We start from the raw sequence: 27893 nt of genomic DNA, 5'->3' as shown, positions 1-27893 counted from the left end.
CGAGAAAGAGGCGCCGGATCCGTGTGTCTGGGGTCCGCAGGGTGGAGCTGGCCCTTGAGGATCCGCCCTGCCTGGGGTGGGGAGCCTGGCGCCTGGCGTATTTTGCAGCCTCTTTCCCCGCGGGCTGGGCCCTGCCAGCAACCCGTCATGTGGGGCTTTTTTTTTCCCTTTTCCTCCAGCTCTGGCAGCCTCAATCGTTTCCTTGTCAAAACTTCCTGAGTGCCTGTTCCCAGCCCCCTCCTGCTCCTCCTCCTCTGCACATCGCACCTCCCCGGTCCAGACCCCTCTTCCAGGCTGCGGCAGGGCTTGGGGCAGGGCAGGCTGGCCCCACGGCTGCTTCGTGTCCCCCTGGCCGGGAGAGAAGCAAGGGGGTCTCCGTATTCCTGCATCTCACCGTGCTCTCTGCATTGGGGGTGGCTCTGGTCCAGGGTGCAGGATGGGGTAAGTGCCCCGGGGTTGTTACTGTGGGGCAGAGATGCCTATAGCTTGAGGCAGACTCCTTCCCAGAGCCATGGTGGGATTGGAGGCTGTTTCGAAGGGGCTTTAGCTCGGGGTCTGGCATTGCCTGGTGGGGTCAAGTGCATGAGGGTATGGTGAGACCGGAGCAGGGGGTCAGCACCCTGGCTTCTGGGGGAGCACCAAGATGAAGATCTGGGCTGTGATGACCCCAGGGCTGGGGGGCAAGGAGTCGTCTCCTGCCTTACCCCACAAGCCGCTCAGGCTCCCTGGCCCCCGGGGAGGGTGTCGGGCAGGGAGAAGGGAGCTGTCAGCTCCCCCACTCCCTGCACCCGGAGGAAGTGCAGCCGCGCCTGGGACATATCCGAGGAAGCGCGTGGGGCTGAGATAGGAGCTCCTCCCTGGTTTGGCCCCAGCCCCCGCATCTTCCTAGGACAGATAGTCCTAAAGCGAAAGAGTGCTAGAACTGGGCCCTCCTCGTGGAAACAGGGAAGCTGAGGCAGGGGCAGCCCCAGTCCCCTGTCCTAACCACTCTGCAACACTCCCGCCCACAGCTGGGGAGGGTCCTGGTGCCTGGGACCCTGAGCAGGGAGTGTGGAGCTGCTGGAGCAGGGAGAGGGGGCTCCTGGGTCTGTGCTGGCTCGGGGATTGGGGTCGAGGTCGGAGGCCCGGACTCTTGGGCTCTGTTCCCAGCTCTGATGCTGGAGCTGACGACCGTCATTGCCCCATCACCGGGCCTCAGTTTCCGCATTGAGGCAGCACTAACTGTCCCAGAGGACTGCTGATCCAGACCGTCCCAAGCCATTACGTGACAAAGGCATGACAGCATCCCATGGAAGCACTGGTATCACTCCGGCCTGGCTTCACAGCCCAGGAATGCCAGGACTGCTCACCCGGCAGCAGGGACACCTCCCTGGGGAGCGGGATTGATGCTTATCTCTGCCTCTGGCTTGTCCCCATCTCCCTGTCTGCTGGGATGCTCCTTTGCAGCATTGTTCTCTGCCTGGGACTGGAGGCCTCCCGGGTTTGGGTCTGGACCTGGCCCCGGCCCTGCTGCTAAAGGAGCAGAACCGTCATCACTCCTCTTTCTAGCCTGTGTGTCCGGCTGCTTTTCAGGGCCATCTGTCCTGGGCCTGACAGAGGGGCTGACACAGGGGTTCGTCCTGCCCTAGATTTGTCCCTGTAACATGGCATAAGAAAGCAATGGGTTGACCTGGGGTGTTGGCTGTAGCCGTGTTGATCTAAGGACATCAGCAGACCAGGTTCTTTGGGTGGATGCTTTCAGACTTGGAAGCTTGCAAAGAATTTTTTCCCAACTATTTTAGCTTGTCTGGGTTGACCTGGTGCTCAGCTCCTCGGACTACAGGTCAACCCACCATAGGAATGTATGGGGTTGACCTGTAGCCCAGCTATCTCTGCACTGCAGCTATGACCTGAGCCAGCTGGTTTGGGGTTAGGCACTGAAGCTGAGCTGGGCACCTTTATGCAATGGGAAACAGAGGCACAGGGCAAGGCCATGGCTTGCCCCAGGACAAGGTAGAGGTTTGCCAGGTCCTGGGCCATGGTTGCACCCTGACAGGCAGCCTGAGCTGCTGTTGGGGTCCCTGCTGTGAGCCAGGGCCAGCAGCCCTCGAAGCTGGGAGCAGGCAGGGCCCAGAGCCTGTCCTGTCAGGAGCTCTTGGCCTGTCGATGCTAATGAAATCCCCTCCAGTGAGGGTCTTTAGTGTGGGCGGTAGGAACCTATTCATCACGCTGCGAGGGCTGGGGAGCGGCTGTCTCTCTCCAGTGCTCCCTGCGCGCAGCAGGCAATCGATAGAGGCTGGGGGGTTATAGTGTATTTAGCGCTGGGCTTGACATGAGTGATGGGGACAGAGGGAAAGCGGGGGCCCTCCTTCCTCCCCATGCATGGCTCCCATCTCCCCCATTCCCTCCTCCACAGCCCACCAGCTCTTCCAGCCAAAGCCCCCTGCTCTGCCATGGGTTTGCTGGGCTGGTCTTTGCAAGGGGAGGCACTTAACCCATGGCGGGGCACATCCACACGGACACCAGCCAGCCGCCCCCTTCGCCCCTTGGGCCAGCTGCAGCCTGGGTCCGAGCAGGCCCCAACGCCGTGCTCTGGGCCCGGCTGGAATCGGAGCTCTCGGCTCTACCCGTTGTTGGATGTCGAGCTTGGCCCCGGTGCTGCAGTGAGACGCCGGCTCTCCGGTTACTCGTCTGTGCTGGGAGCAGGGTTCCCAGGGAGGGGGGCGCGGAGGACAGCTCCAGAGCTGCGCTGGAGGCGGGGGCGGTCTGGGTCCCAGCCTGTCGGCTTTAAGTTTGTTAGAGAATCTCCTGCGGTTCCCACCGGCGTTTTGCACAGACAACGACTTCCCTGGCTCCGTTGGGTAGCTCCTGGCCTGTCTCCATCCAGCCTGGCATCTCCCCATCCATCTCCATGTGCTTTCCACTATCTACCCACCCTTTGCTGTCTGTTCCCACACTCATCTCGGTCTCTCTCTCTCCTCTTTTGCTCCTCATCCCATCTCTATCTGCTTTCTCTGTCTCCATCCATCCATCCCCACACAACCCTGGGTGCTCTGTGTCCACCCATCCATTTGCTCTATTGGCCCCGTTCCCAGGGACCTCCTGTGAGCTACCCCAGGACAGCTGTGTGTCTGTCCATCCTTATCCTGGTTTAATAGACATGCCTGTGCAAAACCAGCAGGCGTTGCAGGGGCATACATCTATCTGTGTCATCCTGTTTTGGGGGTCCTGTCTTCATCATCCTGGAGGAAGGGGTTTTGGGATGGAGAGGTGCGACCACCCCTTCCTCGCTCCCCTTGGTGCTTGTGGTTTGTAGAGGGGCTGTGCACACCCACATGTCTCCGAGGCACATGCCGGGAGTGCACATGATGTGTTAGGGTGCACTGGGGACCCCGAGGCTTGTGGGGTTCATAGAGGCAGCTCTGGGGGTGCTGCCTGGTCCCCAGGCACCATCCTTGTGCCAGCATCTCCCTGCTCTTTATTAGGAGCTTTACGGAGTATGTCCTGCTAGGATTGGGGCCCCTTCCCCACTCTGGCTTCAGGCCTCGGGGCATTTGCCGCTCATGAGATGTCCAGGGCTCAAGCCAGTAATCCAGCCTCCTCCCCACTGGTCCTAGTTGAAGGCCAGCCAGCAGCAGAGGCGTGATTTTGGCTGGACCTGTCCTCCCCCAGCCCGGCCAGGCCTAGCCCAGCCCGGGCAGGCTTTATTGTGTCCATACGGCTCCATTGTCTGCCCCGTTGTGATGACTCCTCACTTTTCACTGCCAGAAAAATCTGTTTGTTTCCTATTATTCTGTCTTGGCTCAAGACGCTCTGTGTGCTCCCACTCCCCATGTGTGTGTAGGAAACATGTTGAGAGCCGTGTTATGGGAACGGGAACCTTGGGCTTCTCGGCCAGCTGGTTTTGGACTGGGTTTGTTCTTTCGGGGGATAGTAAATGGGAGAGGTGGACAGCACTGCTTCTGTGCCAGGTGTCTCATAGCTGGGAGGGCGACAGGATCCATGTGCCTCCGTTCTCCACCATCCCAGACATAGAAACAGCCTTGAGTCTCGCCCAGTCCTGGTGTTCACCCCCGCGATGCTATAAAATGGGCACGAGGAGTGAAAATAAAGCTAATTTCCTAGGAGGGGGGTGCCGGGAGCTCAAGTGCAATGAGCCATGCCAGGGAGCACATACAGGGAAATTTTTGAAGTGGGTCATATAGGTCCTGGCACCGGTCTTTTCCCACCGGAAAACACTGCTGCATCGCGCTCAGATTTTTCCATGGGAGTGTTTTGCTTCTGACATGATTTCAGGAGCTTTCTCCCTCCGGGAGATTGAGCAGCCATGGGGCAATGCTCAGTGTTTCCACCTCTGCTTGGCACCGGGTCGGAGGTGAGGCGTCCTAATGTACTCTGTATAAAGGCGGTGGCTGGAAGGACATGTGGTTGGATGGGTCAGGAATGTTTGTATGAGCTCAGAGAAGGGTTTTTTTTCCCCCTTGAAAACTTCACTCCAGAGGAAATTCTAAAAATGGTTGTTTTTGTTCCAGGACCGAGCAGATAGTGGGTTTCAAGCTGTTGGAGTTTCCCAGCTGTCAGCCAGCTCAGGATGCATGGAGTTAGGATCAGCCAGGTGGCATCTTAGAAGCAGGAAGGCGCAAGGCCTCTGTGGCTCTTAGCGGTTCTACTCCCTATTGCACCCATGGGGAAACTGAGGCGCAAGGTGGAGCAATGACTTGGCAGCAGTTGAGCTGCTGGATGGGAGCCCAGCTGGACAGACATGGGGCACCCCATTCAGGCCCTGCTAGGGGAGAGATGCCTTTAGCTGGGTGGTTGTATGCTGATAGTGGCTGCTGCGTGCCACCCCAGAGGTGGCCACACTTCAGCGCTAACTTAGAAGCTTCTCTCAATGCGGGGAGCTTGTTTGCGCCGTGGAGTGCTGATAGCCCTGCCTTGCCCCCGGGGAGCGGCAGGGAGCGAGGCAGGCTCCACTTTTCCATTCACGAGGAAAAAGCCACTTGCTCGGAAGAGAGGCCGCAGCAATGGGCAGGAGCCATGCGGAGGAAGCGAGCGTCCATCCAGCTGCGCGGCGGGAAGTCTCTGTTTCCTCCTTCCTCCCACATGGGTTTATTAGAGGCCATAAAACACACGTCCCTGTAAACACCACACAGGGCGCCTCTGGGGAGCTGTTACGCCATCGGGGCGCTGCAAAGCCGCAGGGAGGATGAATGGGTTTTGACTGCCTTGTTGCTCCCTGTCCTGGGCCTGGGCTAGAAGCCTCTGGGCACTGCCCTGTGCTTGGGGTCCCGAGATACGCTGTTGGAGTCCAGATCCTTGGTCTGGCAGCCCCCGAGAGCTGGGAATGCATCCCAGGGGGGTCCATCCTCACATCTGACTGAGTTGGGATTTCCAGCTCTTCTCTACCGACTCACTGAGACCCTCTCCCAGACCCAGGACAGAGCCCAGCAGTCCGGGGTCCCAGCGGAGGGTGACCCTCCATCTATAAGCATCAATCATTCTTCTCTAGGACTTAGACTGCAGCAGAAGAAACGGAGGTTGGAGATGAGGAGGATCTTTGGGACTCGGGGTGGTCAAACCGTGGGACAGGCTGTCCAGTGAGATGGTGGAGTCTCTATCCTGGGAAGTTTTCAAGAGCAGGTTGGACAGACCCATGGCTGGGAGGATTGAGTCAGGGCAAGGGGCTGGACTAGATGTGACCTTGTGAGGTCCCTGGATGTACCTAGAAAATTTGGCTCTGTTGGTTACCTAGAACATTTGACTCCACCCAGGTCTTCTACATGGATGTACCTAGACCATTGAGACCCATGGGTGCTTCCACTTAGAGGTACCTAGAACATGCAGCTCTCCCAGCGCCACTTTGGAAGATGCACCTAGAACATGCAGCTTCTCCTTGGCTGTACCTAGATTATTCAGTTCCTTGGGGCCCTGCACCCAGATGTAGCCAGGACATTTGTTCTACACGACTGTGCCTAGAATATCAGAGTCTGGGTTGAGTGGGTGAACGTGGACCCTTGTCATAGGCAGGACGTTCCCACTAGCTTTGGTCATACCAGCATCCAGCCAGGGTCTCTTTAGCTGCAGATCTCCCGAGCTCCTTGCTGACCTTGCCTGACTGCAGCGATCTGGGCAGTGCCACTTCTTACTGCATCATTTATCTGTGCCTTGCTCTTGCACCCTCACTTCCTGGCCCAGCCTGATTACTGGCTGTTCTGAACAAGCTGTTTTCCTACAATGACAAACAGACACGTGATCTCTGGCTGGAAAGCAAAGAGCACGACCTTCGTGTGCAATTGGGGGTGGTTTTGTTGGAGAAGTGCTAACGGGGACTGGGGCTCATTCTGCTCCATCCCTCCCCATTCTGGGAACCCGCATCACAGCAAATCCAGGTCTCTAGACCAGCAAAGGGTGTCATGAAGCGTGGCGATGGCAGGGGCCTGGGGAGCCAGGACTCCTGTGTTTGGGAGCCCGTCTGCTGACTCATCCTGCTGGGGGGTGATCAACAAAGAGCATGAGCCTGTCATGATGCTGAGCTTGTCACTGTGCCGGCGACATGCAAAATACGATGGAACAGAAGCAGCAACTAGTTTTGTGTCTGTAAATCTTTGGCCTGGGACGTCTTAGATGCAGCATCTGATCTCTGCAGCGTCAGGGTGAAACCAGGCCCTGGCGAATGGATTCATGCCAGGTTTCCCAGTGGGGTCTGGAGAGAGGGGGGCAGGATCTGGCCCCAGCCTGTGTGAGGATCTAATCAGGTTTCCCAGCACCTCCAATGCTGGTGGCTAATGAAAACCGTCTTTGCTCTCAGACTTGCCTCCCAGGGTGATTGCTGTGGTTGGGAGCTTGCCTCTGGGAGCAGAAGAACAACGGCTGCAGAGACAGCCAGAGCACAGACAGGGAAATGGGAGACCTGCAGAGACCGGGGCTCTGGTTTGAATAAGACTCATTCAGCTGGGAGTTGTGCCCATACAGCTCCGACCGCATCAGGGCTTGCTCCCAGACTGGCCCATGAAGTCGTGGTTGCTCTTCCTCACCTCCTGGCTGTACAGGGGGCTGCACGGTGGGTGCAGTGGTCACCTTAGGAACATTTAAGCACCTGAAATGCTTCCCTGCCATTGTCAGTTTTTGTTGGCGTCCTGGCAGAGCTGAGAGCCGTGCTGGCAGGGCACGGTCTCCCTTCGCCCCAGCCCACCCTATGGAGACACGTCTATGCTAGCTTGTACCACAGCAGTGGGGCTGTCCTGGCTTCGGTGCCGGCTGGTATAAGCTGCCCCAGGGCTATGAGGCTGCACTAGGGTCCCTTGCTTAGGCTGGGCACAGTGGAACCAGGCCACAGGCACCCCAAGCTGCCACGGACATTGCAAACCTCCATTTCCAGAGGACATCTTCCACTTGCAGCCCTGCCGTAATCATCACACACCACTGCCAGAGCCAAGCCTCGGTGGTCATGGGCACGGGTCAGAGTTATTGGTCATGTTGCTGGTGCAGATCCACGGCCCTGGGGACCTCACCTTTGGCTCCTGCGCCTGCTGATATCGTGGGTCTCTCCAGCTCACTCCCTGCTCCAAGCTCTGGCGTTGCCCGCTCATGGCATCAGTGATCAGCTCAGCGCTGCCAAGCGTCAGCCTGAACTTAAACACTAGGGATGTGGTTACATATTTCAACCTATGTGGGATTGTGCGATGAATGCCGATGCCTCTCTGAGCTCCTGGCTCAGTTTGGTTGTATTTTTTGGATGCTGGAGTCCAGGACTCCGGGTCCACCCCAAGGCTTGTGTCCAGGTAGCTCTGTTGTTAGCCTTGGCCGCCAGGCTTCTGAGTTTTCTGTCTGGCTGGGACCAGAGCAGCTTTCCTCGCGGGTTTATTTCCCTTATGGAGTTTCCCCTTGATTGGAGACCCCCCAACTTGAGCCCTAGAGCCCTCCAGCCTCTCTCCCCAAGCCAATGATCTTGGGGCAGCAGCTCCTATCTCTGTGACCCGTCTCTTGGCCAGACCAGGGAGAGTCAGCTGCTCCTTCCCCACCCACACATGCCATGGATGTTTGCGTGGGTTTGGGGAAACCAAAATCAGCCTCCCCTCTCCAACTGTGGGGCTGGGCCCTGGCAGCAGGAGTTGTGGCTACCCACACAGCAGGGCTGAGCGCGTGGCCCTGGAGACACCCAGAGCCTGCGGCTTTTCCCCAGCAGCGATGCCAGGGCTGCACATGGGGGTTTCATGCTCCCAGCTGGAGATGCCAGGCTGGGGCCGGACGTTCGGAGAGCAAGCGGTCGGGACACCCAGCCCCAAAAACTGAAGGTCTGCAAGCCATAGGGCCCTCTAGCAAGTCCTGACCTGTGTATGCTGCTCCCAGGAGGGTTTTCTGCTTTCCTGGGAGGCTGCTGCCCCATCCTGTGGGTCATCATCCCATCCAAGGGTGCAGCTCCCCCTGACACAGCAGCTCTGAAGCAAGATTGCCTGAGTTCAGTCACCCTCCCTAGTGCAATGTGGGTGCACACAAAGTGCCATCCTCCTCCTCTCTCTGGCACACATGGTCCTGTGTGGCCTTGGGTGCATCCTCTGAACCGATGCAGAGTTGCTGCAGCTGGGGCCTTTATAGTCACTCACAGGTGGGGGAGGATGGTTAATGTCTCCTGGAGGGCTCAAACTTGGGCTGCCTTCCCCAGCCTCCCCCACTGCTGTGCGCTTGGGGTAAGGGCAGGGATCCCCATGTGGCATTGCAAGGTCCTGATCCTTTTTTTTTGCAAGGTCAGGATCCTTTTTTTCTGCCTGTTGCATGGGACGGAGCCTGGTTCCTGCCTCTGAGCTCTGCTGAGGTCTCTGAGTGGGGAAGCTAACTTGGAGCTGCCAGAGGATGCTGCAGCAGCTGGGCCTGGCCTGGGCTTGTCCCTTTGCAAGCTGTAGTGGGAGGCCTGAGCTCGGAAAGGAACCTCGGAGAAGGGGAGAAGTGTAGCCCGAGCAGCTCCTGGAGTTGCATGATATGGGGTAAGAGCGTGTTAAGCAGAGGCTGTGCTCAGAGCCTCCAGCTCTCCCATCCTTGGGTGGGGTCAGGCGTCGGAGGCACAGCCCTGGTGCAGCTACTGGATTGGGACCCCTCCTGGCACATCCCTCTCCATGGGAAGAGCAAGGACAGCACCAGTCTGGGAATGCCAGGGGGAGCAACTGCCTGTCCCAGCAGGTCAGCAAACTGCTAGGAACGAGCTCAGGGCAAGGCTTCTGGGGCTCAGGGGCATGATGCACCTGGGCTTTCATGCTGCATGGCCATATGATACAGGGTACCAGCTGTGTGCCCTGGTTTTGGCACGCATTGCCAGAGCAGGCCTGGACTGCATGTGCCAGGGCTGGGCTGCACCCCACAGCGGGCCACGTGTCTGATCACTGACTGGGTCAATGTCCACATTGCCCTCGCCAGCAAAGACCCCATGCGCTTCATCCAGGCTAGGGCAGGAGTGCAGCGTATGCAGGGTCCTGGCGTGTTTGCGGGGGCCCATCATGGGCATGTTACACGTCTGTGTGTACTGTGCACGTGTCTATGGCCGGTGTGTCAGGGAGGGATATATGCTATGGGGATGGTATATGCATATGTGTGTGTAGCTGGGTTGTTTGTGAGCTGTGGGGTATATTATCAATGTCAGGTATATATGTGTGGTCTGTGTGCGTGGTGGTCAAGCATGGACAGTGTGTATGTGTGTGTGTGTGAAGGATGTGGAAGGGGTTGAGTATGTGTGTGTTTGTGTGAGACAGAGGGGCTTAGAAGGGGTTGAGTGTGTGTGTGTGCATGTGTGTGTGCGCGGGTGTGTGATAAGGGCTTAGAAGGGGCTGTGTGTGTGCATGTGCATGTGTGTGAGATAAGAAGGTGGAAGGGGATGAGTGCGTGTATGACTGCAGTTGGTTCTCAAGCAGGTGCGGTGTGTTTGGCATGTGCGTGTGCACCGAGCAGCAGTTGTGGCTTTTCTGAAAGTGTGCATATGTCTGCATTAGTGGGTGGCTGCAGCTGCGTGTATGTATACACGCAAGCACACATGTGCGCCTGTTTACCAGCGTGTGTGAGGACGAGGGCCCCTGTGCGGCGGGCTAGTGAAGTCACGACATTTCCATGCAGGAAATGACTCAGTTGCCAGTAAAAGGACTCGGATGGACTTAAAAACTCACAACACTGGACAGGCCCTAGCGTCAGGAAGTGCGGTCGCTTGGCCCAGAGCGGGGCCCATGGGGTGGGCTGCGCTGGGAGCGGGGGGCATGTGGGCTGCCTGCTTGGCACCTGTGCCCTACCCTGCTCTGTGCCTCAGTTTCCCCTTTCTCCCTCCTGCTTGTTTAGAGCAGGAGTCTCCTTCTCCTGGACTAAATGAAGGCCTGATCCATAATGAGAGGGGGCAGCAGCAGAGTCTCCTTCTCCTGGACTAAATGAAGGCCTGATCCATAATGAGAGGGGGCAGCAGCAGGAGTGGGTTTCCCAGGGGTCTCTCGTCTGCTGGGAAAGGGACCAAGAGCCCTGGGTTCACCCCTTTGCACCCACCCAAGGCTGGGTCCAAGCCAAACTGCGCACCCAGGATAAGCAGAGCATTTGGTATATTTTTAATCAGGGAGAAATAGCTGCCGTTTGATCCGTGGATGATGCACTTTGCCATCTGCACCCCCTTTGGCTAAGGTCTAGAGCCGCCCGTGGGCAGGGGTGCCCAGCCCGGTCTGTCTGGGGTCCATCTGACCCAGTTTCCCTGATGGTGGTGAATGCCACAGGAAGGCACCGGAAGGGGAAGGTGGGTGGGTTGTCGGTGCAGGATGGGGAACCTGGCTGGGAGAGGCTGGGATGCGGTGGGGCTGGGAGAGGCTGGGATGCAGCGGGGACGGGGAGGCTGCTAGTGGGCTGCATCGCTGGTGGAACTAGGGGCACACGGCCTCCGAAGAAAGGGGATTTAGTGGCTGACCCAGGAGGGGCTTTGCTTGCATATGCAAGGGGGCTCAGAGCTTGCAAAGAGCAGCAGCTCCCATGAGCATCGGCAGGATTGGGACCTTGGGAGGGAGCAGCCACCGGTGTCCGTCCGTCTATCCCTGTGCGCTGCCTGAGTCTGTCCATCCATCTATTTCTATATGTTCCCTTTGTCTGTCCATCTATTCCCATACTCTCTGTGTGTGTCTGTCCATTCATCTGTCCCCTATACACGCCCTGTGTCTGTCCATCCAGCCAGCTAACCCCATACACTCCTTGCCTGTCCACCCACCCACCTGGGGAAAATGCACACATGCAAATGAATATGCCGATGCATGCACGCCCTGGTTTCTTCTGGCCGCTGCAGCTGTGCTGCTGCCCATAACAGGGCCAAATGCATATATGGAAATGATATGCAAATGTGTGCCCTCTTGCATACACGTCTGGGTCTCTTCTGGCTGGGGCTGAGAGTTCCTCTTGCCTGTAGGCAGGGAAATGCATATATGCAAATGATATGCAAATAAACATGCACACGCGTATAAGCCCAGGTCTCCCCTGGCTACTGCAGACTCTCTTGGTGGCTGTGAGCTCCTGCCTGTAGCCAGAGTAAATGCACATATGCAAATGACATGCAACTTTATATGTATATGCATGAACACATGTAGCTGGAGCAAATGCATCCATGCTAATAGTATGCAAATACACATGCTTATGCATGCACACCGCAGTCTCTTCTGGCTGCAGTAGGTGTGCTCCTGCCTGTAGCCGGGGCAAATGCATATGTGCAAATGATATGCAAATGAGCATGCATGCCTGGGTCTGAGAGAGCGAGAGGGGAGCAGGGCCAGGTTGGGGCTGCACAGGTGGGGAAACTGAGGCAGACGGGGGAGGAGAACTCCTGGCTCCAGCCCCTCCATCCACACACTGCTACTCAGTGGGCTCTGCAGCCCCTTGCCTCAGTTTCCCCCTTGCTGAGAGTGGGCTAGGAGCACAGCTGGGCAGTAGGAAGCCCCTGAGCAGGGCTGCAGCTCTGCCCCCGCCCCCCATCCCCTCTCTTTGCTCCGTTCTCCCCAGGATGAAGCTGCTGACCCTCCTCTTCCTCTGCCTGCAGCTGCCCCTGGGCTGGGCCCTGAAGCCCAGCACCCCCCACGTTTGCAGCTACTGGGAAAGGTAAGACCAGCTCTGCGGGCAGTGTGGGGGGCTCCATAACAGTTCCTGGTTGGATTTCCTTGACTCTGGGAGCTGGGACTTGGCAGTCAGCCCCGGGGATTGTAAGGGTTCCTGGTAAAGCAGGAGAGGAGGGCAGCGCTGTGACATCCGGGGATAGTGGGACAGAGGGGGCAGGTAGGGACCCCAGGTATTCGGGGCCCTACTCAACCCTGGGTGGGACCCTGTGCTCTGCCCTGCAGCTTCACGGCGCCCACCAAGGAGTCGTTTCTGCAGCCACATGCCCAGGCCTCCCTGGAGCCCTGCGATGGAGCCAAGTCATGCACGCGGCACCGGTGAGCGCCTGTCCCCCCTTGCCCGCGGGTCCTATCAGTGACCCATGGGGCAGCCCTGCCCCACTCTGGCCCAAGGGTCTGACAGGCCGCCTCCCTGCAGCGTGGTGTACAAGACGGCGTACCGGCAGGCCGTGAAAGTAGACTACCGCCGGCGCTACCAGTGCTGCCAGGGCTACTACGAGAGCAGAGACGCCTGCGTCCGTGAGTCTGGGGGCTAGGCACTACTGGGGACTCCTGGGTTCCTGCTCTGAATTGCATCCCTGGGACCCCCATGCTGCTGCCCTCCATCACACCTCCCCTGCCCAGCCCTGCCCTTCCCCTCCCCATGTCTCTGACCCGGAGCCAGTTTCCAGCTCTAAAGCCCAGGCTGGCATGGGCTTATGTCCCACTGGACCCCGTTCAGTATCTCTGGGTGGTGCCCACTTCATGCTGGAGTGAAGAGTTTGTGGCCTGGGGCTGGGAGCTGGAGGCGGTTTTAGCAAGAACAGCATTGGCTTCTGGGGCAGAGACCAGTCTTTGCCACCTCCTACCCCAGAAGTGGCTGCATTTTGGGATGCTGGAAGCTGTGGCTGGCATGGTGTGGAGGGTAGGGGCTGCTCCCACCTGGGTCCTGGGCACTTGATGGACCTCTCCCCCCTTCTTTCCGCAGCTCGCTGCACCTCGGAGTGTGTTCACGGGAGGTGTGTGGCACCCGACCAGTGCCAGTGTGAGCGGGGCTGGCGGGGTGCCGACTGCTCCAGCAGTGAGTACCAGGCTCCATGCCCAGCCAGGGTGGGCACTGGGGCTGCTGCATCCCACTCCCAGCTCTGAGAAGGGGTGCAGGCATGAGGACTCACTGCAAAAACCATTGCAGGTCCAGCATCCAGGACTCCTGGGCTCTCTTTCTCTGTGCCTCAAGTTTGACCTGCAGCAATGGGGTACCATGTGGGATATGGGCTGTCCTCATTAACGTGCCCTCTTCCTCCTCGCAGCCTGTGACCCTCACTTGTGGGGTCCCGACTGCCAGAGCCCCTGCACTTGCCTCAACGGGGCAACCTGCGACCCACTTTCCGGCGCCTGCCTCTGCCCGCCTGGCTACCAGGGCCTGCAGTGCCAAATGCCCTGCGAGCCAGGCACCTATGGTGCGGGCTGCCAGATGCAATGCCAGTGCGAGCACAGGGCCCTCTGTGACCCCGAGACGGGTGCCTGCCTGTGCCCACCAGCGTTCACCGGTGCCCAGTGAGTGGGGCAGGGGAGAGGGGGCATGGTCTCCCTGCTACCCTGGGTGGATGCTAACCTCCATCTACTTTGGCTTCTCCAGCTGCGAGTTGCCTTGTGCCAATGGCACAGAGGGGCAGCGCTGCCCGGAGCACTGCCCCTGCCAGCACGGGGGCATTTGCCACCCCCAGGACACCCAGCAGTGCGTCTGCCCCCCGGGCTGGATGGTAGGTACCGGGGTAGGAGGCTCCACAGACATATGCATGCCCCAGGGGCATCAGGATCCTTCCCTGAACCCTTGTCTCCCCACCACAGGGCACCATCTGCTCCCTGCCATGCCCCGAGGGCCGGTTCGGCTCTGGCTGCCTGGGTGAGTGCGGCTGCTACAACGGGGGTGCATGTGACCGGATGCAGGGGCAGTGCCGCTGCGCGCCTGGCTACACTGGGAAACAGTGAGTAGATGCCAATGGCAGGGGGGGCATCTGACCCTTGTGCTGCTCTGGACTGTTGTTGAGGATCTTCAGTGCAAAGGGGAACCTCTTGCCCTCCCCCCAGCCACTCTGTGCCTCAGTTTCCCCTCCTGCCTGGCTTAGGGAGGCTGGATGTGGGGGATATCCCAGGAGCAGTGGGAGGGGGGGCAGTTTCCAGATGGAAAAGGCGGCGGGGCAGGAAGGAAGCACCGGCTGCTTCCAGCTCTGCAGAGGGTGGTGTGAACAATGGGGAGGAAAAAATACCCTTGGCCTCCAAACCCATCAGCCCGGGGGGAGGAGGGGAGGCAGGGGTGAGCAGGAGGAACAGGGGGCTCGGGCGCCTCGGTTCCCAGCTGATACACAGCCAAAGTGCAGTGAGGATGGGCACTGATGCCTAGTGGTTAGATTAAGGGACCGGCGAATCGGGACTCCTGGGTTCTTTTTCTAGAGGCTTTTTTTTTTTTGGTGGGGGGGGGGGGTGGGCACGACTGCTGGTGCGGGCCTGTGCCTCAGTTTCTCCACAGTTGCACATAGACAACTGCAGCCACCATGGGACACCCCAGTGCCCCATTAATCCCTTGCCTCCAGATGCCAGGAGCAGTGCCGCATCGGCTGGCACGGGCAGGACTGCAGCGAGGTGTGCGACTGTGCCAACGGTGGGCGCTGCTACCACATCAGCGGAGCCTGCCTGTGTGAGTCCGGCTTCCACGGGGACCGGTGCGAGCAGCGCCTCTGCCCGGAGGGGCTCTACGGCTTTGAGTGTAAGACCCGCTGCCTCTGCCACCTGCAGCATAGCCAGAGGTAGGGGCTGCGGGGGCAAAGCCACGGCACATGGGATGGGTGGGCAATGCTGAGCACGGGGCATCTCGCATATGCATGTATGAGCTTTGTGCCCATGCACGTACCAGTACAATGCACCAGCACCCTGGCAACCTGTTGGTGCAAACAGACTCCAAGTGAAGGAGTGCCTCTGGGGGCCTGGGTTAGGGTATCTGCCCCTGACCCCACGTCTCTGCCCCGCAGCTGCCACTCGCTGACGGGGGAGTGCGTGTGCCAGGTGGGCTGGGCTGGGCTGCACTGCAATGAGACCTGCCCGCCCGGCTCCCATGGCCCCGGCTGCCACGAGTCCTGCCTCTGCCTCCACGGGGGCACCTGCGACCCTGTCACGGGGCACTGCCACTGCACCCCTGGCTACACGGTGGGTCTCGGGAGTGGGCTTCAGGCTGCGGGGCCAGATGCCTGGGTTTTTTCCCCAGCGGTAGGAGGGGAGTAGGGTGCAGTGGTTGGAGAGGGCAGGGAGGGCAGCAGGACTCCTGGGTTCTTTCTTCAGCTCTGGGGAAGGAGAGTATGGGCAGTGGAGAGTATGGCTGAGTGGTTATAGCAGAGGGGGGCCTGGTGAGGATACCTGGATTCTTTCCTGGGGGTGGGAGGGCAGTGCAGCACAGTGATCAGAGCAGGGGGGACTTGGTGGTCGATGCAGCCCAGGCTGAGGGGGTGCAACCCGTAACCCCTGCCCGTCCCCGTAGGGCGAACACTGCGAGCAGCCCTGCGCACCCGGCACCTTCGGGGAGGGCTGCGCCCACACCTGCACCTGCCAGCATGCCTTCGCCTGCTCCCCACTGGATGGCTCCTGCCTCTGCAAGGAAGGTGTGACCCCCCCGCTCCTGCTCCCGCCCCTCCCAGCTGTGCCTGGAAGGGGCCAGATGTGCAGGTGGGGCCAGATGGGCATTTGCCCCTGGCCCCATGCCTGACCTCTGCTCCTGCCCCCCTTGCAGGCTGGTATGGAGTGGCCTGCTCCAGCCCCTGCCCCACAGGCACCTGGGGCTCTGGTTGCAACAAGACCTGCCAGTGCGCCCACGGCAGCCACTGCAGCCCCGTCAGTGGTGCCTGCTCCTGCGTGGCCGGCTGGCATGGCGCCCGCTGCCAGGACCCATGCCCAGTGAGTCCCCTCGGTTGCGTCTGAGTTGCCGGGCACGTCGATCCATCTGTGCCACGGGGGTCTACTTGTGACCATGCCCTGGGACCCAACAGCGGTTGTGCACCAGGGGTCAGGGGTGCCGGGCTCTCAGCTGCTCTGCATGTATCTGTCTCTCCCCCACCAGATGGGCACGTATGGCCCTGGCTGCAGCCAGAAGTGCGACTGTGTTCACGCCAATGGCTGCGATGCCACCACAGGGCAGTGCCACTGCCTGCCGGGGTGGACAGGTGAGGGGTGCTGGGATGGGTTGGGGGGTTGCAGGGCATAGTGGGGGGGCGAGGACCCCACTGAACCTCCATCCGTGGCGGTTTGTCCGCAGGGCCCCGCTGCAGCCTGGCCTGCCCCGATGGGTGGTGGGGCCAGAATTGCAGCCTGCCCTGTGCCTGCAAGAATGGAGCCACCTGCGCCCCCGATGACGGTGCCTGCAGCTGCACGCCTGGCTACCGCGGCCCTGCCTGCCAGCGCCGTGAGTGCCGGGGCTGGGGTCCCATTGGGGGAGATCTATGGGGCACCTGGGTGGGGTGGGCTGCCTGAGCTGAGACCTGGCCAGCTCGCAACAGCTGCCTGCCCCATGTCTCAGCCTGCCCGCCCGGGCGCTACGGAAAGAAGTGCGCGGTACCCTGCCGGTGCTCCAACCACTCCATCTGCCAGCCCGTGGATGGTGCCTGCATCTGCTTCCCCGGCTGGACCGGCGCCAACTGCTCCCAGCGTGAGTCCCCGAGCAACAGCCCCAGGCTCCAGCCCCCCACGATCTTGGCCCGGCGGGAACTCTACCTGCTGGCAGCAGCAGTAGGGCTCTTATCTTCATGAGGGACGGACGGTGCTGAGAGACACCCGAATGCCTGGGGTCTCTCTCCCAGGTCAGGGGAGGAGTGGGGTCCAGCCTCCTGGGCTCTCTCCTTGGCTCTAGCAGGGGAGCAGGGCCTAGGGGTCAGAGCCAGGGAAGCACGGGACCCCCGAGCTCCCCCCCACTCTCTCGGCAGCAGGGGCTGGGGCTGTGAGGTCCAAGCTCCCACCTGCAGCCCCCACCCCACTGCCTCCCTAGCCACCCACTGAGTCCCCGCTTTTGTCCCCCCAGCATGTCCAGCTGGCACCTTTGGGCTACAGTGTGTCCAGGCCTGCGACTGTCTCCACAATGGCACCTGCGAGCCCGCTACTGGGCATTGCCAGTGCGTGCCAGGCTGGACCGGCCCCCACTGTGAGATGCGTGAGTAGTGCCCAGATGCCTGGGTTTTCTGCCCGGCTGTGGCAGGGGAATAGGGGGAGCGGCTGGAGATGGGGAAGGGTGGGAGCCGGGACTCCTGGGTTCCCTCTCACGGCTCCTGTCTCTCGTCGGTGCCCAGCGGACCCTGAGCACCCGCTCACGGTGGGGCCCACGCCTCCAGCGGGCTACAGCTCCTTGGGCGCCATCATCGGCATCGTGGTCCTGGCCACCCTGCTGCTGGCGCTGGCCACACTCTTCCTCTACTACCGGCACCGGCAGAAGGGCAAGGAGGTCCGGCCCCTGGCTGCAGCCTACACCGTGGGCCGGCCTGGCAGCTCCGAATATGTCGTACCAGGTGAGGCTGGGGCAGCCATCCGTGGCACGGCCTGGACTGGGGCCTGGAGCCCGGATGCCTGGGCTCACCCCCTGCTCTGGGGGGGAGGGAGGGCTAGTGGTTAGAGCCGCGGGCTGGAATGACCCGTGTCTCCCTGTGATGCAGATGTCCCGCCCAGCTACACCCACTACTACTCCAACCCCAGCTACCACACGCTGTCACAGTGCACCCGCACGCCCCCGCCCCCCGGCACCCAGGACCGGGCCAGCTCCCTCAAGGTAAGGCCTGGTGCTGGTCACGGCACTGCCCTGGGGAAGCTCGCAGCCTTGGGGCCAGCTGATCCCGGCTGCCATCTCGGTGACAGGTGCCCGGGCCCCAGATGTTCTCCAGCATGAAGGAGCGCGAGGGCCCGGCAGGCTACGGCCCCGAGGGCAACGCCACACTGCCGGCAGACTGGAAGCATCATGCGCCGGCGCTGAGCCCCTGGGACCGGGGTAAGCCTGGCTGGATCGGGCCGTCCTGCTGCGAGGCAGTGCGACCCAGGGGTTAGCTCAGCGCTGGAGGGGGGCAGAGCGAGGTGTAGCAGGTAGACTTGGATGCCTGGGTTCCTCTCCCAGGGCCGGGAGCAGGCCAGGGCAGGGGGCCTGGACACCTGGGCTCCCCTCCTGGCTCTGGAGGGAAGCAGGGGGCTAGTGCATGGAGCAAGGGGCCCAGGCACCTGGGTTCTCCTCCCAGCCCTGGGATGCCTACGCGCTGGCAGCGCCTCTCTTTCCCTGGCAGGGGGCAGCCCCATGGATCGCAGCTACAGCTACAGCTACAGCAACGGCCTGCGGCATTTCTACAGCAAAGGTACCGGTCCGGGGGTGCCCGAACCCCCTCGGCGCTGGGCAGGGAGTGGGGGTAGCAAGCCTCTGTCCCCCCTACAAGCCAGAAACCTGGCCCCCGGCCCAGATCGAGCCATCCCGTGTGCCCCCAGACTGCGTGCGGGAGGCATCGCGGGGCAGCGACAGCTCGCTGGGCAGCGAGAACCCCTACGCCACCATCAAGGACCTGCCGGTGCTGCTGGCCAAGGCGCCTGAGGGGAGCTACATGGAGATGAAGTCGCCCGCGTGCCGCGAGACGTCCTACAACGAGATTGGGGGCTCGGAGCCGGCGCCGGACACGCCGCAGCCCCACGGTACAGCCCGGACCACCCCCCTTTCCAGTGCGGGGGCAAGCCAGCTGGAGCAGGGATCGGGGCCCCCGGCGCTGACCCCCGTCTCTCCCCCTGCAGGGCCAGGCCCCGGGGGCGCGGAGGGCGTCGCGGTGCCCCCCGGCCACTACGACTCGCCCAAGAACAGCCACATCCCCAGCCACTACGACGTGCCGCCCGTGCGCCACTACCCACCCTCGCCCCCGCTGCGCCGCCAGCACCGCTGACCCCCGCCCACCCGCCCCGGGCCCCCATCCTCCCCGAACTGGACCCCGCGCCAGTGCCCCTGGATGCAGCGGCTGCCTGCGGCTCCCCAGGACTGACCAGGGCGAGGGGCAGCATCCACCTGGCAGGGCGCCCGGGGGTCGACAGGGGTCCCGGGGGACGTGGTGGGGCCGAGCCCCCCGGGGCCAAGTGTCTGTGTGTGTGTGTGGGGGGGTCGTGTATAACGTGTAAATAAAGATGCCTGTGGTTTGTAGCGGTGCCTGGCTCGACCCCGTGACCTGGGGGGCTGACCCCGACCCCCCTGTCCACCCCAGAGACCCCCTGGACCATGCCCCCTCCCCAGCGGTGGCCATGGAGACAGGGCCCCACTCCAGGCTGCCCTCTGCCTCCCCCCGCCAGAATTTTTTTGGGGGGGACGGTGCCAGAGGAGGCGCAAGCCCGCAGTGCCCGCCTCCCGCTGCCGTGGTGAACGCCCCCACCGCGGTGCCGCAGCGCCCCCTGGCGGGCGCGCCCCCCGCTGGCCCCGCCCCCGCGTTGCCAAGGCGACGGACGCGGCTCAGCCGGGAGGCGGCGGGGGCAGGTTGGGGCGCGGCGGGGCGGGGGGATTTTTTGGGGGTGGGGCAGGAGCAGCGATCCCCCAGGAGCGGATTTCCGACCCTCCCTGAACGGAAATCCCCTCCCCCCCGCCGGAAATCCTCCCCCACCTGTCACTGATCCCCCCCCCCCGCCTTAAGGCCCCCCCCCAAAAAAACCAACCTCCTCCCCATTCTTTGACCCCCCCTTCACCTGGACTGACCCCTTGCACAGACCCCCCCCCCCAAGTAACCCCCAGCTGGAGACCCCTGCTTCCCCCCAACCCCAGCTGCCCCTCCCCCCACCCCAAATTTAACTGCTTTCCTGTTCCCAGGGCTTGCTGGGGGGGGGGCAGAAGGGTCACTGGGCTTTGGGGTGGGGGGGCATGACCAGCGCGGTGCTGCGGCAGGGCCCAGGCGTCGGCGCCATGGGCAAGAAGAGCGAGCGGGCGGCCAAGGAGCGGGCGGCCGCCATCGCCCTCGAGGAGGAGGCCAAGAGTGCGGCGCGGCACAGCGACGGTGGGGTCACGGGGGGGGGCTGGGGTGATGCATGGACAGGGCTGGTGGGGGTGAAGGTCAGGGGTTGTGGAGGCTTCTTAGGGTGGGGTTGATACACAGGCGGGGTAAAGGTCAGGGGTCATGAGGAGCTGTTTGGGGCTGGGGGTAATGCATAGACATGACTGGTGGGGGTAAAGGTCATGGGGGGGGCTGTTTGGGGCTGGGAGTGATGCAGGGACAGGGCTGGTGGGGTCAAGGGCGGGGGTAACATCCGTGCCCCCCTGGCAGAGGAGTACCAGTGCACGGGGCTGCTGGAGCAGGACTTCCCGGAGCTGTGCACCCGCGCCGGGCTCACCTACATCCCCCGCGTCACCGTGCGCCCGCGCGCCGTCTCGCTGCTGGGTGAGTGCGGCAGGCTGGGCCAGGCTCTGCCCACCTGCAGCTACATTGGGCGCTGGGGCTGGGGCCCGGGGCTCTCACAGGGCTGGGAGCACTGTGGAGGACATGGGGAGCAGGGCCCGGGCAGGCAGTCAGAACGGGGCCTGGATCTGGGGCTGCTTTGGCGACGGGTTGATGCCAAACCAGCTCCCAGAGAAGTGGAGGGTCCCGGAGGAGGCCGGCTGCCGTGGTGCTGGATCCGACCCTGCCTCCATTCCACCCTGCAGAGGAGCCAGAGGCTGTGGAGGGCCAGGCCAGCGCCACCCACATCCAGAGCAAGTACGCTTACTTCCGGCCCCGCATCCAGACTGAGCTGGAGCTCGATGACCCCAAGAGTGTCCGCGAGGTCTTCATGCGAGGTGAGCGGGCTGCTCGGGGTGCTGGGAATGCTACGTGCTCTAGCTTTAGCCCCAGGCCGTGCTGCTGGGAACTGGCTGGAAGCTCCCTGATGCTGCGGCAGGAGTGCATGGGGCTGGCACGGGGATGGGGAGCCCCAACACTGTCCCTGCCAGGGCCTTGGGGCTCTAGCCGTTTCAGCTGCTGCTCCAGGCTACACTGGGCTGGGTGGTCTTCATGCCCTGCTGTCCCCAGGCTCCTGGGCTGTGTGACTGCAGCAAGCAGGTGTTGCACAAGGCTGGCATCAGGAGCCTCCCTGGCCCACGCCGGCCAGGCCCTGAGCACATAAGAGCTGCCAGGTACTGGGTCAGACCATAAATCTGTTTTGTCCAGTCGCCCCTCAATAGCTCCAAGCAGGCATCCACACACTTTTGAACCTGGTTAAGCCCTCAGCTTCCACGTTCCCAGGCTAGGTGGTGGGTACTGGCGGTGGGTGGATGGAGGCAGCAGCAGCCTGGCTGCTGCCCACCTCCCATGACCTGTAGCCTTGTTCTGCCTCCGGCAGGTTGGAAGATCGAAGACAAGATGCTGGGCATCTTCAGCAAGTGTCTGCCTGCCCTGGGCAACCTGCAGGCTCTGCAGTGAGTGCACTGAGTGGCATGAGCTGTGGGGCAGGGCCCTGCGATGTGCCCCTGGCACCAGGTCTGGCTTAGCAGAGACCTGGCCCGGCCCAGGGGTTGTGGGGGTGACAGTCAAGCTGGGCCCCTCTTCCAGCACATGGGGCTGGGGGGGAGCTAAGGTGGGTGATCGGCAGGGCAGGGAGCCAGGAGACTCGGCTTGCCCCTGCCTTACCTGGAGCGAGTCTCCACCTCACTGGGTGCCTCAGTTTCCCTCCCTAAGGCTAGCATCACTGGACCGGTTGCCTCACAGGTTTAATGTGGCTGCCGTGCCTCCCTCTGCAGCCTCTGGAAGGTCGGCCTGACGGACCTCTTGCTGTCGTCACTGGTTAGCATCCTTCCCAGCTGCCCCAACCTCAAGTGAGTGCAAGGCAGGCACGGGGCAGGGGTCTTCATGGAAGGCAATGAACCTCTCACTAATTACTAAGACAAACCAAAGGGCTATGGTGCTGTAGCCTGCAGCTCTTGGCACCTGAGTGCTCTGACGGGCCCAGGGGAGAGCTGGTCCCTCCATCCCTGGAAGCTCACAGCAGGGGCAGCTCACCGCCGAGGTAGCCACAGCCCAGGCGGCTCCTGTTCTCCCGCAGGACCCTGTCCCTGGAAGGGAACCCACTGCCTGAGGGCTCCTTCTACAAACTGATCCCCGAGGACAGCACGTGAGGCCAGGGCAGGACCGGGGAAGGGCATGGGCTAGACCTTGTGTGGCCTTGGCCCCTGGGGTCTTGCGGGGTTGTCCCGGCATGGGGGGGGCATGCCCCTCTTTCCCCTTCCCCATACCCAGTGGGATATGGGGTTACAAGGAAACCCCCCTCACTGGGCTGGGGGAGCAGGGCTGATGGCACTCCCACCCGATCCTGCAGGCTTGCACATGTGTCGCTGCGCAACAACAGCATTGACGACTCGGCCGCCTGGCAGCTGGGCCAGGCGCTGTCCACCCTGACGACTGCCAACCGCAGCCTGGTCTCACTCACCCTCAGCTTCAACCACATCGGGGACGTGGGGGCCAACCACATCGCCCAGGTGAGGGGTTTCGGGGGAGTGGGGGGATAAGGCCAGGTCTGCTGGGGGCATGGGCTCTTGCAGGCTGACACCCTCCATCCCTGTCCATCTAGGGCTTGCGGCTCAATCGCTCGCTGCTGTCCCTGTCGCTGGCACACAACCAGATCGGGGACGAGGGCGCAGCCAGGCTTGCTGAAGTGAGTCCAGCAGTGGCCATCTCGGTCTCCTGCTGCCTCCCTGCCTTGCAGCACTTGGGGATGGACTTCAGGCCCGATTGCCTTTACTCTGTGCCAGGTGCTGGGGCCTTTTGCCCTGACACACACCGAGGTGGTGGAGAGGAGACGGCTTCTGCTGGAGAAGGAGTCCCAGGAGCGCTCCCGGGTGGTGAGGATGCTGCCAGGCCCCCGGTGCCAGTGGGTCACTTGGGCTTGCCCCATGGGTCAGTGTGTAGGGGCAGTCCAGAGCTCCAACCTGAAACCCTCTCTTCCCGCCTTGCAGAGACACGAGGTTAAAGCCGACCGCCCCTCCAGCCTGGTCAGCAACACGACCATTGACAAGCTGCAGCCTACCAAGCAGGGCAAGAATGTGGCCAAGAAGAAAGTGAGGATGGGCACAGGTTGGGGGGGGAACAAGGCTGGGCGCAGCCCCCAGCCTGCCGCCCCCCCCTACAGGCTGCGCCCTTGTTCCAGGAGCCGCAGAGGAAGGAGGAGCGGGGGCAGGTGGGCAGCCCCAGCGTTGGTGGGGTCCCAAGTGGCCCAGCCTTCACGCTGGCCAAGAAGGAAGATGTGAAGCAGGCCAAGAAGAGTAGGAATCATGCGGGGGAAGCCTGGGCCATGGCTCTCAGCCTCTTGGGAGAGCACAGGATGGGGGGTCTGTAACCCCCTGCCGCCAGCCTGGTGTGTAGGTGGGGCTTGGCCGGGTGCCCACGTGGCAACAGGCCGCATCTCCTTGCAGCGCTCACCACCCCGGAGCAGAAGATTGTGCGTGGGAAAGGTGCCAAATCTGGCAACAAGGAAAAGCGCAACCAGCCGCTGGAGCCGGAGGTGAGTGGGCCCTGCCCAGCCTGGCACCGTGGCCCTGGCCTCCCACCTCAGCCTGGGACAGACCCAGTCCAGGCCTGGGGGCATTAGGAGCTGGGCAGAGCAGAGGGCACCAGCGCCATGGCCCCATGACCTGCTTCCTGCTGCACGCAGGTGCCAGAGCTCACCGAGATCATGAACCCGCTACTGGAGCAGGCTGAGCACCGTGAGGGGAAGGTTTTCCTGCCAGGCAACCGCGTGCTCATCAACCTCAACCTCACCCGTGAGTCCTGGGGGTACAAGGCCCAGCTGGCTGTGTCCCCTCCTCTCAAGCAGCCTGTGGGGAATAGTGTGGGGGCACCAGCTGGAAGTTGGGACCTGTCCTGGGGTGGGCTCTTTCCTTGTACTGGGGATCTACAACCCCCAGCTCCTGCCAGGGTGCCTGCCGGACCCTGACCACCACCTCCCTGACTACCCAGGCAACCAGATCACGGAGCAGGGCCTGCGAGCCTTCCTGACTACTGTGGAGAGCCAGCAGCAGCAGTGGAGCAAGGCCAGCGCGGGAGCCAAGGGGCAGACAGGGCTGCTGCGCCTGTCTCTGGGGGTGAGTCCTGCCCCGTGCCACATGGGCACTACCTCTGGGCCTGGTGCCCCCAGGGCCAGAAGCTGCAGCACGCCCCCCCCTGCTTCTGTCACCCTCACAGAAGAACCACTTCCCAGCCGAGAGCGAGACCTTTGCCCGCATCCAGGAACTGATGCTGCCACGTGACCCCCTCGCCAAGCAAGGCTCCAAGGATGAGGAGCAGTATGTGCCTGCATAGGGGAGGCGCTGGCAGCCCCAGGACTGTTCCCAGGCTGCCCCGTGGGGGGCCTGCAGGAGGAAGAACCACGCGCAAAAGAACAACTCGTTTTGCTCTTTTCTTTAAAAAAAAAAATTCTTTATCATCGAAAGGAGGAAAATCCAACAGATTATACACCCTGCGCCGGCCCCCGCACCGCAAACAGGGGGAGGGAGCACAGCAAGGCCATGCAGAAGCCGATGGCAATGTGGAGGGCACAGGGCACTTTCCGCCAGCTCTGCACCCCCTGACCCAGGGCCTGGCAGGGGCAGCAGGGCCGACCCCAGCTGCCCCTCACCCCGGGGTGTTCAGGGGGTGCACGGGGCTCTGCTACCCCCCAACACAGGGCAAGGGATGGGGAAGGGGCAGCGTCCACTTGCACTGCGGCTCTGGGCACGTCTAGTGGTGGGTGTTGTGGCCGCACGATGCCTGGATGGGGAGGGGGAAACGGTGCCGGCCTTGGGGAGGCATGGTGCTATTTACAAGAACCCAATGCACATACATACATACATACATATTTATATCCAACAGCGGGGGGCAGGGGCCGGACGCCACGGGGCCTCAGCACGGGGACAAGAACAAAGTGCATTTCCAGGCTGCCCCCAACCTGCCCCGGCAGTGGCCGCAGTCCCAAGATGCGGCGGAGGGGGGCACAGACAGTCTGGGAGGGGGGCAGTGGGCAGCATGCAGGGGAGGGGGGGGGGCAGGGAGGCGCCCCTGACCCCTGGTTCCAGTTCTCTGAACTCCCCGCTCTGGCTCCCCCTGCCGCCGCATGGCCCCCAGGGGATGGGGGCAGCTCCAGCTCCCGAGCGTCCAGCTCAAGGGGGTCTCACCGGGGGTCCTCGCAGCCTGGAACACACATGGGGAGTGGGGTAGGGCAGTGGCACCATCCCCAGGGGAAACTGAGGCACTAGGGAGGGGCTTGGCTAAAGCCCCGCCAGCAGGTGTTCTCCACCAGCCCCTGCTTACCTGGCTCGCTGGCTGGTGGGCTCCTCCGGGCAGAGGGGCTGCTGCCTACAGGGCTGGGGGGACACTCTGGCCATGCGTCTGCCTCTGGTGCGGCAGCCCCCACGGGTGTGGCATCGGCCGATGAACCCTGCCCCAGCGACTGCAGCAGCTCCTGGTGGGCTGCCTCCACATCCTACATGGGGTGGGAGGGGGGGCATGAGCAGGGGGCAGGACACGTCCCCCCACCCCCTTCCCGAGGACCCCTTGCCTCAGCCCACAGCACTCGCCTTCAGCTGCCCCAGCTTCAGTATGAGCTGCTCAATGACCTGGAAGATCAGGTCCACGTCCCGGATAGCCAGGCCGGGCGCAGGCGGCTCCGGGGGCCCCTCCAGGCTGCTGGGACAGGGCCCCATCTCCTTCCTTCTGGAGGTGGGGGAGTGGGTGCAGGGGGCTGCTGAGGGACTGGTGGGCGACGTGGGGTGCTCGGGCTCCGTGGAGGACTCAGCTGGCATGCTGACGTAGAAGTAGTTGCCTGCAGCATGGGAAGGGGGAGCAAAGTTGCCCTTAGCTGGGCAGGTGGTAACAGCAGGCACCATGCCATGCTCTGAGCATCACCCCCAAGAGGGGTGAAAGGAGGGACCTGCTCACAAATCGGGGCCCAACTCCAAACCCCTGGATCCTGCTGTGGATTGGGACCTTAGCAGGCATCGTGCTATGCTCTGAGCATCACCCCTGACAGCGGGGCACAGAAGCAACCCACTCAGAACCGGGGCCTGACCACAAACCCCTGGTTGTTGCCAGGGATCGGGACCTTAGCACCGAGCCTGTGGGCGCCTGCTGTGCTCCAGCACAGGGCTCCGGAGAGACGGGCTCATGGTGCTGGAGACCTGGAAACAGTGCCCAGGGGCAGGATAGGGATCATTCCCAACCCCTGCCCCCAAAAGTGGCATTACCATCTACATTAGCTCTGCCTCCTTCCCGCAATGCAGTTTCTGATTGGTTGCCGCCTGGCAGGAGCATGGCTGGGTTAGTGCCCTCCACCTCAGCTGTGCAAAGACACCAGGAAACGAAGGGGGGAAAAGAGAGAGGGAAGGGGGGGGAAAGGGGGTTGGGGAGTGATGGACGGGTGCAAGGAGCAAAAGCCCAGTCACCAGCTGTGCCCAGAGATGGGGGGAGGTTTGCAAACAGCCCCAGAGCCCAGTTGCATGCGGGTCACCGTGATCAGCAGGTGCTGGGAGAGACGAGAGAGCACTGACCCTACCCCCAGCCCACCTGGAGAGACCCCCCTTGCACCCCAAGTCATTCTCCTGGCCTACCTTTGCGCACCACCTTAAGCCCGCTCTGCCCCTCGGCACTCGAGGACATCTCTGCCTCCTGCAGCCCCACTGGGGACGTTCCCTCCGCAGCCCCTGCATCCAGCCAGTCTCCAGGCTCAGGTCCTGTTCCACTGCTCGCTGGGCAAATCTTGCCCTCCTGCCCCGTGGGCTCCACTGGAGGGTCCTGGCTGGGCAGTGCTGCATCCCAGGGCTGGACGGCGCCCCCGATGACCGAAGGCGTGGGTGTCAGGTCGTCCTCAGGCTCCGGGTCCCGGCAGGGCAGGAGGCTGCGCAGCAGAAGGTGCCGCAGGTTCTCCACTGCCAGGGGAGAGAGCATGAGCACAGGCAGGTTGGCTGGGACCTGAGCACCCAACCCACCCCTTATTGCGGGCCCCGTGGATGGGAGCACTTGTGCCAGGCTGAAAGGCTTGTCCCAGCCCTGCTGATGTCCCGTCCTGTGCCAGCCCACCCCGGATGCTGTGCCAGGCCCATTTCTGGCCGCGCAGCTCACCATCCGCCAGGGCTGATTCGGCCAGCCCCTTCCCAAGTGCCGGCTCCAGCAGGGCGAGGTGCATATCTGGCTCTGGCCGCTGTGGGTGAACATCGTCCGGCTCCGCAGGGGGCAGGGCAGGCACAGGAGCTGCAGGCAGTTCCTCTTCTTCCTCCTCCTCTTCCTCGCCTGCCATGCCCTCACTGCCCTCTGCCTCAGGCTCCTCCTGCTGCAGTGGGGGCTTCTCCTTGCCCAGGAAGTCGCCGGGGTTGTTGTCCGCTGAGCGGGGCACGAGGGAACAGAGTGGTGGGTTTGGGCACCAGCCACACTGGTCCGTGCTGCCCAGACCCAGGCTCCTCGGAGGGGCAGAACCTGCTGCTGGACCCCAGGCAGGGGATGGGGGGGACTCACCTGAAGAGACCTCTTCCATCTCCGCTCCAGAGTTGCTGCCTTGTGCCAGCAGCGGGGAGCCCTCGGCGTCCTGCAGCACCAGGCTGGCAGGGATGAGACAGGTTAGTGGGGGGGGGGCCCTTGGCACAAAGCTGGCCTGATCAGGCCTTTCAGCATGCCAGCCGAGTCCCAAGCAGGGTGATCCTCACCTGGATGGGGCTGGCCTGTGTGTGGGCTCCTGCACCCGGGGCTTCGGGGGGAAGGTGGCATTCCTCATGGCACTCTGCACAGCCTCCTCCAGCAGCTCCATCCACCTGCCAGGCCCAGGGGAGAGCCTGTCACGCCCCTGGCGTGGGTCAGGACAGCC

At 62.4% G+C, this 27893-nt stretch overlaps 3 protein-coding genes across 11 annotated transcripts in view; 2 read left to right on the top strand and 1 right to left on the bottom strand.

The window, feature by feature from the left end:
* The first annotated feature begins 264 nt into the window (after nt 1–264).
* PEAR1 (platelet endothelial aggregation receptor 1) lies at nt 265–19257 on the top strand. Its single transcript, XM_090053654.1, has 22 exons — nt 265–441; nt 11977–12072; nt 12312–12404; nt 12505–12605; nt 13054–13146; nt 13376–13622; nt 13705–13828; nt 13917–14053; nt 14660–14872; nt 15095–15269; nt 15598–15718; nt 15847–16010; nt 16174–16276; nt 16369–16515; nt 16630–16758; nt 17128–17256; nt 17393–17608; nt 17753–17865; nt 17952–18081; nt 18368–18436; nt 18564–18764; nt 18861–19257. Exons 1-22 carry the CDS (start codon nt 437–439, stop codon nt 19004–19006), a joined length of 2952 nt encoding a protein of 983 aa, XP_089909780.1. The 5' UTR covers nt 265–436; the 3' UTR covers nt 19007–19257.
* A 563-nt stretch (nt 19258–19820) lies between these two features.
* LRRC71 (leucine rich repeat containing 71) lies at nt 19821–24447 on the top strand. Its single transcript, XM_090050925.1, has 15 exons — nt 19821–20095; nt 20363–20476; nt 20740–20871; nt 21414–21489; nt 21811–21885; nt 22113–22181; nt 22386–22545; nt 22638–22721; nt 22819–22908; nt 23023–23124; nt 23214–23328; nt 23479–23567; nt 23718–23826; nt 24023–24147; nt 24248–24447. Exons 1-15 carry the CDS (start codon nt 19963–19965, stop codon nt 24362–24364), a joined length of 1590 nt encoding a protein of 529 aa, XP_089907051.1. The 5' UTR covers nt 19821–19962; the 3' UTR covers nt 24365–24447.
* Nucleotides 24448–24459: 12 nt separating this feature from the next.
* ARHGEF11 (Rho guanine nucleotide exchange factor 11) overlaps nt 24460–27893 on the bottom strand; it is a 40067-nt gene continuing 36633 nt past the window's right edge. For 8 of the 9 annotated variants that reach the window (XM_090050919.1, XM_090050923.1, XM_090050916.1 and 5 more), the window contains 8 exons: nt 27736–27840; nt 27548–27630; nt 27158–27415; nt 26647–26964; nt 26284–26376; nt 25618–25862; nt 25352–25523; nt 24460–25231 (listed from right to left, as the gene is read on the bottom strand). In XM_090050919.1, coding sequence (XP_089907045.1) covers nt 25212–25231; nt 25352–25523; nt 25618–25862; nt 26284–26376; nt 26647–26964; nt 27158–27415; nt 27548–27630; nt 27736–27840 — 1294 coding nt within the window. In that variant the 3' untranslated portion in view covers nt 24460–25211. The remainder of the gene's footprint in view (nt 25232–25351; nt 25524–25617; nt 25863–26283; nt 26377–26646; nt 26965–27157; nt 27416–27547; nt 27631–27735; nt 27841–27893) is intronic. The other variant, XM_090050924.1, reaches the window with a different exon arrangement.

This window comes from Crocodylus siamensis, chromosome 6 (assembly GCF_052110815.1).
Source record: "Crocodylus siamensis isolate JL-2025a chromosome 6, ASM5211081v1, whole genome shotgun sequence".
NCBI classification, from domain to species: domain Eukaryota; kingdom Metazoa; phylum Chordata; order Crocodylia; family Crocodylidae; genus Crocodylus; species Crocodylus siamensis.
Note: the sequence above shows the minus strand (reverse complement) of the source record. Positions and strands in the feature narration are given on the sequence as shown.